At 35.0% G+C, this 13435-nt stretch overlaps 2 protein-coding genes across 2 annotated transcripts in view; one reads left to right on the top strand and one right to left on the bottom strand.

Moving 5' to 3' along the window:
* NF1 (neurofibromin 1) overlaps window positions 1-13435 on the top strand; it is a 230024-nt gene that overhangs the window by 152072 nt on the left and 64517 nt on the right. The window lies entirely within an intron of this gene.
* Window positions 6148-8858, bottom strand: OMG (oligodendrocyte myelin glycoprotein). Its single transcript, XM_006095492.3, has 2 exons — window positions 8645-8858; window positions 6148-7842 (listed from the first exon to the last, which is right to left on the bottom strand). Exons 1-2 carry the CDS (start codon window positions 8645-8647, stop codon window positions 6514-6516), a joined length of 1332 nt encoding a protein of 443 aa, XP_006095554.1. The 5' UTR covers window positions 8648-8858; the 3' UTR covers window positions 6148-6513.

Here is a 13435-nt window from a genome sequence, read left to right as displayed (position 1 = left end):
TGACTTCATTCCCTTGGAGTAAATATCTAGAAGTGAAATGTCTAGGTCAGTGGTTCTCAACCTTTCTAATGCTGCGACCCTTTAATACAGTTCCTCATGTTGTGTTGACCCCCAACCATAAAATTATTTTTGTTGCTACTTCATAACTGTAATTTTGCTACTGTTATGAATCGTAATGTAAATATCTGATATGCAGGATGTATTTTCATTGTTACAAATTGAACATAATTAAAGCATAGTGATTAATCACAAAAACAATATGTAATTATATATGTGTTTTCCGATGGTCTTAAGCGACCCCTGTGAAAGGGTCGTTTGACTCCCAAAGGGATCGCGACCCACAGGTTGAGAACCACTGCTCTAGTGTATTGACTGACTACCTACCTATTTACAGTTCATTCTGCGTCTTCTCGTTTTCTTATTCTCCTACTCAGCCTTAAATCCCTTGGACAGGTGTTCCAATAATTCTTTTCTTAGATCTCTTACATTTTTCAAGGACAAAGCAGTTAATAAAATAGTTGGTACACAGTATTAGCATTTTGATATATTTCTCTTTTTTGTTGTTTTTATACATAGTTCTATAAAGATGTATGTTTATATCCTATATTTTTTGCTTAATCTTTATAGTATTTGCATTTTCCACATTTCAAACTTTAAAAGAAACTCTTCATAAATATTTTTATTGGACACAGAATATTTTTGTCAAGTAGATCATCATTTACTTAACCAATTTCCTAATGGTGGATATTTAGCATTGTTTCCTTTTTCCTTGCTGTTAGAAAGAATGCTGTGATTTACATAGAATTTACTACATTAAAGGTTAAATTTTTTCAGGTATTTAATCATTGTTGTGTTGCCCCCCCCCCCAATTAGCTGGTGTATTAAGTTAAGAATATTCAGATTATGAACTGCTGAATGAGGAGGCACAAGACACCCACGCAGGTAGCTCCCTCAGCATCCCAGTTCCCACCTTGGGGAAGTGAACACCCTGGGTGTTTTTCATTTGAGGCTCAGTTTCAATACACTCATACAGAGGAAATAAAGTCACAACATTTCTTTTTGTTTTGCTTTTTAATTTATCTTTATTGTTGAAAGTATTACAGATGTCCCCCTCCTTTTCCCCCCATTAACCCCCTCCACCCTCCATTAAGTCACAAGATTTATTAGTTACAAATATTAGAAACATGGGTGGGGAGGGCACAATCAGCCGATGAAGAGCAGTTCTCCATCTCAGGTCACGAGAGTGGGCAGGTTGGCAGGCACTTAGAAGTTGGTTGGGGTAGTGATCACTAACTTTTTGAAAACTCATCCCTAAGTGTTTATTTTAAAAGCTGTATCAGGAAAGGCAAAGTGGGAACTTATGGTGGGAATTCTGAACTCAGTCCTTACTTAAATGTCCAGACTGCGTATATACAAGATTATCACAGTTGCCTAGGCAGCAACTCGGAGGAGCTATTTTCTCATCACAATTGCCAACTGCTATCCAAAAAAGTTGTACTAATAATATGTGATGTGGCCACTCCTTAGGTCTTTCCCAGCATTGATTTTTATTACATTTTTAAAAATTGCCTACTGATTTAATCATGAGAATGGTACCATATTTTATTTCTGTTTCTCAATTATTATGTGTTGGCTACATTCCCATATACTTATTAAGCACCATGCTTCCTATCTTTCAAATATACTGTTTGTGTCCTTTGCCCACTTATCCATTGGGAATCTAAATATTTGTCTTATTTTTATGAGCTTTGATTAACAATCTCCTTTATTTTCTTTGAATATTTTTATCAGGCTCATTGTTTCAGCATAAAGAAATTTGAGGGTTTTGTATATAGACAAATCTATTGATGATTTCTTTCTGATTTTTTTCTTATTCTAATTTTAAGAAAAAAAGCCACCCAGAGATTTAGAAATATTTTAAAATTCTTATGTTTTTCTAAGCCTTCCTTTTTGAATGCTATATTTTTATTTTTTTAAAATATATTTTTATTAATTTCAGAGAGGAAGAGAGAGGGAGAGAGAGATAGAAACATCAGTTGGCTGCCCCATGCTCCAGCACGCCCCACACTGGGGATCAAACCTGCAACCCGGGAATCGAAATGGTGACCTCCTGGTTCATGGATCGATGTTCAACCACTGAACCATGCCAGCTGGGCAAAGAAAGCATTTTTGTTGTTGTTGTTCTTAATCCTCACCCGAGGATATTTTTCCATTGTTTTTAGAGAGAGGGCGTATGGGAGAGACACAGAGAGAGGAACATCGATGTGAGAGAGACAAATCAATTGGCTGCCTCTCCCACACACCTGGACTGGGATGCAACCTGCAAACAAGGTACATGCACTTGACCGGAATCGAACCCAGGACCCTTCAGTGGGCGGGCTGATGTTCTGCCCACTGAGCCAAACCAGCTATGGCCTAATGTTACCTTTTTTGGTTTGCTGTATAGGCATAGCACATGAAGTGAGTGTGAAATTGGACTTTTTCCAATATTCCCAGCATTGTTTATTGAATCTTTCCCTTCCTCTTTGATTTGTGATTTTTTTCCCTTCTAAAGTTAACTGTGTTTCAGAGCTTGCCGTGTGTTAAGTAATGTTGTGTAACACTGAGCACTTTACATGTATTATCTCATTTTTCCTCACAGCAACCCTATGAGGAAATGAGAGAATTCTATATTGGGTTATCTTTCTGTTTTTATGCCACTACCATTCTGTCTTTAATTTTTATAGCCAATATGTTTCCTCTCAAGAAAGGCTAAGGTACCTTTACTATTTCTTCCTTTTTCTATTCTTGCCTGTTTATTTTCCCAGGTGAATGTGTTTCATGTTATGTTCCCAAAAGAATCCCATAAGAATGTTTGTCAGAGTTGTCTTAATTATACTGGAAATAATCACCACTTTACACTGTGAGTTAAGGTATACCTCCTGTACTTAGCCTTGGTGCCTGGTGCGTTCCAGGTGCTGAATAAATATTTATTGAGTGAAAAAATAAACGAATGAAGAGACTTCTGTTTATCATCTCTGTCAAGTTTGTACCTCTCATTACTGTGTTTTACCTTTTTCCCATTAGGCCCTACACATTTCGTGTGAATGTTATATTTATTTTGATGTATTGTTTCTGTCATGAATGGTATTTTTTCCCTGCAATTTTCTAATTATTTGTTGCGAGCACATGAGAAAACCTTTAATGTTTCATATTTATTTTGTTACTTATTTAAAGTTATTCTTCTGAAGACATTCCTGAGGAATCCTTTTCAGGGGTGGGAAACCTTTTTCCTGCCAAGGACCATTTGGTATTTATAACATCATTTGCTGGCCATACAAAATTATCAACTTAAAAATTAGCCTGCTCTATTTGGTCAAACATTTAATTAACTCACCCTTAATGCCTTGGCAGAGCCAGACCAAATGATCTGGCCCTCGGGCCGGACATTCCCCACCCCTGCTTTAGATAGACAATTACTTCCTCTGTTAATAATAATCATTTTGTTTCTTATTTTTCTGTAATTTTATCTGTTATTTCTGTTTCTGGAATTTCCCAAATAACATTAAAAGGATTGATTATAATGGATATTGGTGCTTGATTCTAATTTTAATATAAATATAATTTTTTACTTTTAAGCATTATGTTTGTAAATACTTGGTATTTACATGATAGTTCTTAAAATGTACTTCAAAAGTAATAATCTTATAACAGATTTTAGGTTGACTTTTGTCTGACATTTTTGGTGTTTGTTAAAGGAATTTATATTGCTTCATAGCATTGTTATGGAAGATTATTGAGTAGCGCATATTTGTGACCATTTAAGTAAGGGTAAGTGAGCTCTGATGTAGAGCAGTGTTAACTTGTCCAGGGTTCTAGTGGCAGAGGTAGGATTTAGGCCTAGAACCTTTGACACCAGCGCACACCTTATTCACCACTACTTTATCCCTTATGTATTTGCTTTTGTGTTTGTATTATTTGAATCCTCTTGACAGGTGATAAATAAGTTCCTTGTAAAATAGAAGCTTTAAGGGTTGGATGGATGTCTGTCTTTTTCTTTTTAATCCTTACCCAAGGATATGTATGTATTGACTTGAGAGAAAGAGAGAGAGAGAGAGAGAGAGAGAGAGAGAGAGAGAGAGAAACTTTGCTGTGACAGATAAACATCTGTAGGTTGCCTCCCCCAACCAGGGATTGAACCCACGACCTTTCGGTGTACGGGACAATGCTTCAACCAACTGAGCCACACCGGCCAGGGCTGAATGTATAGCTTATGAGCTTGAGAGTTAGATGCTGAGAACTAATGCATTTTGAAATGCGTATGGAGCCCAGTAATGTTCTTGTCCTGGTGGCAAATAATGAGCCCACCTCCATTAATAAGGCCATAATTTCCTTAAAAGGAAGTATTATCTAATTACTGTAATAGATAATGCTTCTAAGGACTAAAGTCTGTGTAGTTGACATACGTTGTACTTGTAAATGTCCTGAGTTTTCCATCTGCATGTCTGTCAGTAATGTTATTGGAATCCATAGGTTGCTGATAAAAGATGTAATTCATAATTTTACTTCCCCTATATTTCTAAGATATTTCTAAATATTTATATGACAACATTTAATTTTTGTTACCTTTAGAGTGAAAGACATTAACTCTGAGAAACCTTTTGTGAAATATGAGTTTTTTTTAGAAGATGGTAGTGTGTGACAGAGTAGAAACTATCTAAGCAGTTAGCCTCTCTCAGCAATGGTGAAGATACTAGATCAGTGATTGGGAGGAAGTGGGAACAGCTTACCCATTTGGAAAAGTAACGCATTTTAAAACCATTTAGGGATTATTTCAAATAACCCGTTTTCTTCATGGTGAAATTCCCTGACATAGTGAGCCAATTAGGTTTGCTGGGGCAGAAAAATTTTCAAGTGACACCGTACTAGTCAACATAGAAGAGGAATTGCTGTATTGAAGCTTAACAGTGATTTTTCCGTAAGCCCGATGCTTAAAAAGAGAGAGAAAAGAACACATTAGAAGATTGTTGTGTGTGTGTGTGTGTGTGTGTGTGTGTGTGTGTGTGTGTGTCTGTCTGTCTGTCTGTCTGTCTCTGTCTCAATAGAAATGTTCCCAACCCTGGAAACAATTCTATCTTAATTTTAAAATTTCTTGGGAAGGAGTATAAATATTTCTTTCTGTACTTTTCCCAACTAGGAATGCTTGAAATAGATTCTTCCTTATGTCTCCCAAATTAAATACCTCGTTTGTGGCTTACCCACTTCAGTTATGCTGTCTCGCATTTTAATCTAGCCTTGTTTCAGGGCTTCTTTTTCTGACTCTTGGCTATTATTTAGGTTTGTCTCTAATTCAAAAGGTGGCTTACTTTTATATTTGTAGAAAATTATTGATTTTCTTCTAGTGGGAGTTGGGGGTCCCAGTGCAATTTGATTTGGAGTGTTAAGATTTGTTTCATGCCCAGTAGTCCTGTTGTCTGTTTTATTGGGTTCATCATCTGGTTGCAGCATCAAATGAACCCCATCCTTTTTCCCTTTCTCCTTTCCTTTCCCTCCCTCCCTTAGTACTGCCCATGGTTGTTAGACCCCCATGGCTTTATCCTGACACTAGTCTTATTTTTAATTTAGGTAAGTCAATTTCTAATTTCTAATGTGCAAAAAATAAATTTTCCTCTCCCGCACATGAAGACTTTTAATTTTGTAAATATTTAAATTTCCATGAATAAATGGTTTATTAAATATACAGTAAAACTGTTTCTTTTCATGACTTTAAGCCTCAATTTTTTATTGTGTTTTAATACTTTTCTTAAGTGCAAAAGGCAAAACCATTAAACTGTCCTTATTAAAATGCAAAGCCTAGTGTCTTCTAGCTTTTTGAAGAGCTTTTGTCCATTATATAATCTGTAAAGTAGCCAAGAGTTCCTTAGAAGCAGGACATCATTTAGATTTAAAACAATTATGGCTTGTGTGTAAAAGAATGATGTGGCATAATCATTCATGGGGTAGCAACCACAGTTTTACTTTACTAGCAAAATCCTTGGATACCTCCAACATTTCATTTACTGCAAAGACTTTATCAGGGTCCTGTACCTGGGACAAAAATGATTAGGTCATTTACAGTCGACCATGTAGATTAAGTTGGTGTGACTAGGAAGCCAAATGACACAGTTATGAGCATAGAGACCATTTATTTCCCTCCCCCTCCAGATGTTTGACAGTGTAAACATACATAAAATACATATTAAAGTTTAGATGCTTTATATTTTGTGCAATAAATTGAAGCCTTAAAAAGAAAATATTTTGTTAAAAAAAGAAATGCATTAGTTTTACTTAAGACAGTAAAATAGCAGCAAGTACCAAGACATTGTGCACTTCTTTTATTTAAGACAAGTTATTTCATTTACATTAGAGTCAGAAGGGTAACACTGGCTTTCTTGAATATTTAATATAGCTTGAATCACTGGCTAGATAGGGGCATATTTTCCCAACTATACATCAGGGAGGAGTTCTTTCATTAGTTTCAGAAAATGCAGACCCTCAGATGGCCAGCATGACCGCAGCATTGAGCATTAAGAGAAACGAAGCATTTACTTTCCAAGCACTTGCCGCAGAAGGTAAGCGAGTCTTTGCATTTGTGGTGGTCTCTTCCCTCCGTAAGTTAAGGGTTGTGCTTTGTTGAGGCATTTCTGAGAAATTATTTGGCATGCCACTAGTAATACTTAGGGTCATGGGTGTTGGGGATGATTTTGTTGAGCTAGTGAGGCTTGTGTTTGTAACCATTCCATCTTGGAGATGAATAGTTAGAGTTGCAGCTGCTGCTTCATGTGAATCGGTCATTTCTGTGGATGTGTCTTCTGGATAGGGCACAAAAGCCTTGTCAGTGCTAGTCAAGGTGGTGTCTTTGCTTAGAGTGGCGCCAAATGTTGTTTCCTTTGCTCGATATTGTTTGGGTATTTTGGTCACTTTGGATTGAGTTACTATACTCAGAGAGTTAATGGTGTCCACTGTCTGCATGCCACTTACAGTGAACAAGCTTGAGGTAAATCCAGAGGGTGTGGGGTATATGTTATGTTCCTGCAGAGATGATATTTGGCTAGAACAGGGGGTTCCTATCACATGGGCTTTTGTTTGTATCATCCACTTCAGTAAGTAGGTAATGTTTTGCTTGTGGTCACATGACCACCTGTTATTATAAAGGGTTATCTCTTGCAACTGAAAGAGTTTGTCAAAAGCTTGATCTGGAATGAATGTGAATTTGTTGTTGTGCAGGTAAAGATGTGTGAGGTTTGTCAGGCTTATTAATGTTCCTGGGAGGATTTGTGTCAAGGAATTGTTAGACAGGTCCACCATATGTAGTTTTGAGGGCATGTTGGTTGGAACTGTCCAAAGTTTGTTACTACTCAGGTTGAGAACCTCAAGACTTCTTAGTGTATTTTTAATGAGGACAACCTTTTCCAGCATATTCTTAGAAACATCCAGGTATTTAAGGTTCCACTGATAGGCAGTATCAGATTTGTCAAGCAGTTTAATGTTGTTGTTAGCAGCAGACATATTCCAGAGGGACCGAGGTAACTGAGCAGGGAGGCTTTCAAGCCTGTTGTTTGAAATGTCCAGGGTCCTCAGATTGGTGTATTGGGTTAACTGGTTATGCAGATCAGTAAAGTGGTTATAAGACAGATTTAAATGGATAATATTCTCTTGCAGTCCAGAAGGTAATGTACTCAAGTTTCTGCCTGAACAGTCCACATGCCTGTGCCTTTCTGTGCATATACATTGGAGAGGACAAATGCATAAAATACCCGGTGTGAGAAACAGAAGGATGAACAGGCTGGGAGACATTTTCAGTATCTGATATTCCATCAAAGCCTAGAAACAAACAGATACACCCTTCTTTTAATATGCAAATACAATTAGGCATCTGCATGGGTCCGTTAGCATTAGGCAAAATTTTCAATAAACCTCGTTGTTGTTGAGTCCTTTTATAATTGTTCCAGTGATTAAACTAACAAAGATCCCCTTCATTTATAGTCCAAATGCTTAATCCTTCAATTGAGGCTATGTGGAGAGAATGTCTCTCCCTACTCTCCCTGCATTTTCTCTTTTATTTTTTCCCTTTTCTTATTTATCTTTCCAGAGCCTTAATATTATAAAATGGCATTCTCTACAAATAAAGAGTCAGAATCTTAAGCAATTACTGTTTTTGAAAATATTCTTTTTATTCAGAAGGGGGAAAATGGCTGTCGTATCTCTTTTTTTCAATCTCTGCAGTAACGTAATAGTCAATGAGTGTGTGTAGGGTGAAATTTTATTTAGATATTAGAGCAATACTTAGAGATTTATCTTTGTGTTTTTAGGATAAATATATCCTCGCAAAGCATTTTAAGGCACTTGCAAAATCCAAACCAACACCATACTTTCAAACCTCACATTTTATAAAGTGATTTTTTTTCTGTATATCTCAGTGCCGATTCTAAAAGAAAACAGTGTATATTTACAAAGTGAATGAATATTGACAAGAAATTCCTCCACTAACACTGCAGCAAATTTCTGATGCATGCACTTGCTATTGAATATATATTCAATCCTAAGGTTGACTTTTTCTTAAAGAAAAAAAAAAAGAAAGAAAAACTCCGAGGTCCATTTTTTACTGATTTAAATAACATCTTACCATAGTGTCGTCTTCAGCATCAGCATCTCATTTTTCTCCGGGAAACTTAAGCTTAAAGGTCGCCTTGTTCTGGAGAGTAGGAACCGCTTCTGGCTGTGAGCTGTGCTTGCCTGCTCAGCTGCATTGTGTTGCTGTGAGCTGGAGCTCTGCAACCACCTGATCAGTACCACATAGGAGGACTGCAGAGCTGTCATTGGTGCTGACTCAAATTTATTGCAAGAGGTGCACACGCTACAAAATGGACAAAAAAACACACGTTTTTTCCCTAAATTTATAGCATTAAGCATATCTATATAGTTTAGATTTGCTATAGGATGAAATGCCTCAGGCACGTTAGACCTGGCCCTTACTCATTCCTGGGTATTTGTCTGAGCTTAAGTTCCACATTTTAACATTTGCCTCATGCAGAATTTGTGGTTCTTCTTAATGCCTCTACTCTTCATTCTTTTTACATGTTGAAAATGATTTTGGCCTTCCTCGTGGATGGTTTTCTACGATATTAGTTTAACTATTTTTAACTCCTACCTTTCTATGTGTGTCACTGTTTAAAATAACAATACAAACTGCTTTATTTTTATGTATTCCCCCAACATGATGGTTATTATGTATAATCAGCTTTTCAAATTTATCAGCCACTTAAATGTTCATCTTCCTTTGGGGAAGTAAGAAATACTTAAATATGATTATTTTGTCTTTATCTTTCTGATATAAAGGATCATTTTCCCAGGCTACACACAAGCAAGGCTACATTTTTTAATGAGCATCTTATGCTTTTAATTATCAGTTCATGTGGTAAAATAAATATGTCTTATTTTATGACCTTAGGGTTAAGGGTTCCTTTTTTTTTTTATGAAACTGCTTAGTGAGTGGCTATAAGTATTGTTTTCTCCAGAGACATCTTTGATACTATATGAATGACCATCTATCTGATTTTATGTTTTAAAAACAACGGCATCAATTTCAGGTGATTTCTTCAAACTGTTTTACATTTTATATTCTGAGAAAGCAATTTATACTTTTAAAATTATGTGAAATAATGTAAAAAGGAAAACTTTTGGTCATGAGTTTAATAAAATGAGACCAGATTTATGATAGCTTCTGCTCCACTCTTTAGTGGACTGATTGCATAATCTGTTAAAACTTGTGTAATTTCCAGAATAGTCAGTTTACCTTAGAAAAGAAAGCCAATATAGGTAATGGCATATTCATTACAAATTGTTACCATTTAAAAACCAGCAATTATTAGCATATTACATTTAAGGAAAATCTCTTTATGCCTAGTTACTAAATCCTCTGCTTTTCTCTAAATTACATTTGCCAATATTTTACCCCAATTAGAATTAGTATTAAAATTTGAAATTTATTTTCTTAGGAAGCTAACTATATTCTAGGAGTCACCTTTTATATAAAGTTAATGTTCCTCGAAAAGTATCTACATTTTAAAAGTCTGCAGTGTTAGAAGTTTATTATTGATTAGGTACTTTATTCCCACTTCGCTTTGAGGATTCATTCTTGGACTCTTAAGATTTTTTTCTATGGATTTCAGAAACCAGTCATCAATCTTATGATTTAAAAATGTTAAAAATACTCCATTCAGCAATATTGTTGTGGAAATAGGAAATGTTTTGACATTTAAGTTTCTTCTGTTTCAGTTCATACTCTGTTACACTTCAAGGGATGTGGCTGAGGGTCAACTTACCAAACACTTAAACCTCTTCTTTTAATTTTAGGAAGTCTCATATCAAAGTAGTGTTACCCAGTTCCATTATACTTACCCGTACCTAAGTTTGAAAGAAAGAGCATATTATTTCATTAACTAATGGATTCAAATGAATTTGGGTTTAGGATGTATTAATATTAGATTCTGCTACATATAATTTAAAAATTCCAATAATAGTGGCAGTGTTTTATTTCTAAGTTTGGGGACATACCAAGTTGTTTCTTCCTATTCAAAAATTATTATGAAATTCTCAAAAAGAAAAAGGGGGAACATTTTAATGTATTTGAATTGTACCAAACTGTCCTTATCTTATGGTTTTAGAAATACTTATGAAATAAAATAGTATATTACTGTTACTCCAAAAATAATTTTTTCTGGCTTAAGAGTTTTTTACAACTTATTTTAGGTATTATTCAGACACATTACATTTTCATAAGTCTGTGAAGTCCAGAATTACAGCTATTTAGGCAACTATTGTATTCTAGACTAAGTAGTAAATTCATTTACATATTCTTTTGTGAAACACACTGTCCTAAAATAGATTACGCCAACATTTTAAAAAGCATAACAAATTACCTGCCAGGGAACAACTATTCTATGTTAATCAACAGTTTGGAAAGCCAATCATTTTATCTGTATTTCTTGTTCTTATTTGAAACTAAAAATACTATATTCTCTACTTTTGGTAATATAGTTGGCTCTTCAGACTGAATTTCCCATTAAAAACAGCTAAAAGTACTGAATAAAGTATTTTAAAAGCATGGAAGAACTGACAAGGTAGAAATTATCAGGTCAAAATCCAAATGGATCAGTCCCTCTCCCACCTCCTTACCCCTTTTCTCTCCATGTTGCCCAAACTCAGTGATTTGTTTTCTAGAAAGTCCTTCCTCTGGATTTATCTGTTTGCTTCCTTGTGAAGATTTAATTTGTTTCTCTATCCCCCCATATTTCCTATAAATGGTTCCTAACAGCATTAACGTAATCACTTATTTGTATCATCCTATAATAGTTTCAAAACAATACTAGTATTGCTGCAGACAATTAGATTACAAACTACTGAATAAAGTTTAAGATTTCTTTGCAGCTCTATTTGTTCTTAGAACATATTTCACCAAGGATGTACAGTCAATTCTGTATTCTAATGCAACGTGAAATAATTGTTTTCTCTATATTTTTATATAAACTTTGCATAGTTAGGTTCATTTGTTTCCAGTTAGCTATCAACTTTTAGGGTTAGCTAAGTCAAAACTATACAACAAGGTATATTCAGAGAACTCTTGCTTCTGTATCCCACCCACCCCATTCTCTTCCTCCTCCTGTTGGTGACTATTTTTGGTTGTTTCTTATCAGTATTTCTTTTTGCAAACATACAAAAATATGTATTATATGTTCTTATCCCCTTATATAATTGGTTGCATACTAAATATATTGTTACACATCTTGTTGTTTTTTAAATAATATATCTGGAAGATCACTCCATATCAATACATAGGGATCTTTCTTATTTATATTATCATACTGCCTTTGGGAGTAAACCATGGTTTAGTCAACCAAGCCCCTATTGATGGGCATATGGGTTTTGCTATTACAAATAATGCCACAGTGAATACCCTTGCACCTAAGTATGTTTATATTTTGCCTAATGAATCTTTGCAAAAAGATTTCTAGAAGTGGGATTGCTCTATAAAAGGGTAAATGCATTTGGAATTTTTCTGGTTATTACTAAATTCCTCTCTCTAGACCAGTGCTTCTCAACCTTCTGGCCCTTTAAATACAGTTCCTCATGTTGTGACCCAACCATAAAATCATTTTCATTGCTCCTTCATAACTGTAATTTTGCTACTGTTATGAATCGTAATGTAAATATCTGATATGCAGGATGGTCTTAGGTGACCCCTGTGAAAGGGTCGTTCAACCCCCAAAGGGCTCGCGACCCACAGGTTGAGAACCCGCTGCTCTAGACTATACCATTTTGCAGTCCCACCAGCAATGTGTCAGGGTGTCTAGTTCTATACAGCCTCACTGTAGGCTTTGTTGTTGAACTTTGGATTTATGTGGATGAAGATATTAGTATCTCAGTATAATTTAAATGCATCTCTCTTATTATGAGGAAAGTTGAATATCTTTATATATGTTTTTAAGGACTATTTAAATTTTTTCTTCTCTGACTGTCTTTTATATGTTTTGCATATTTTTTCTGTTGTGTTGTGGGTCTTTCCTACCCCACTCTGTATTTTGGAGTTTTGTGTATGTTTTAAATTTTAGAGATAGTAGCCCTTTGACTTAATTTAGATTGTGATTTTTTTTTTCAGTTTGCCATTTGTCTTTTGACTTTACTGTGGTGATTTTTTATGTTTGTTCTTGCCATTTAAAAGTTTTCTATAATTGGATTTTTCTTTTCTTTTTATTGCTTCTTGATTTTGAGTGTCAGCTAGGACAAGTCCTCGGGTTACAACTCACGTATGTCGTTTCATTGCCATCTCCCATTTATTTATTTAAAAAAAAGTTCCGTCATTTTGATATATGTATATATGTGCTTTATGTTTTTTATTATTTATTTACCACAAATAAAAGTCAGGAATTGTTATCTTTCTTTTAGATTTTTTTCACTGTTTCACTTCATTACTGCTGTGTATGTGCTCCATGTGAGTAATGTAGGTGCTTATGTAGGTGGGTTCCGACTACATCGCGCCATAGGAACGGATCTCCAACGTAACCCGAGGACATACTGTATAAAAGAATGTACTGATATTTTCACCTATTACTTATATAATTTCATTTTTTATATTTAGATCTCTGGTCTATTTGGCATTTATTCCAATGTAGTGTGACTTATAGATACAATTTTATTTTTTTTCCAAATATATATCCAACTGTTCCAATATTTTTCCTCACTGATTTGAGATTGGAATCTATTTTTAGACTTTCCATCTGTTCCATTGATCTGTATCCAATCATGTGCCAGTATCACCGTGTTTTAATGCAAGGTGTCCAAATATTTTGCTACTTTACTTTTTTATCAGAACTAGGTAATAACAACAATTACAGGTCACCCTCTTTTATTTCATTGT

Source organism: Myotis lucifugus, unplaced genomic scaffold (genome assembly GCF_000147115.1).
Source record: "Myotis lucifugus unplaced genomic scaffold, Myoluc2.0 scaffold_157, whole genome shotgun sequence".
Lineage (NCBI taxonomy): Eukaryota > Metazoa > Chordata > Mammalia > Chiroptera > Vespertilionidae > Myotis > Myotis lucifugus.
Note: the sequence above shows the minus strand (reverse complement) of the source record. Positions and strands in the feature narration are given on the sequence as shown.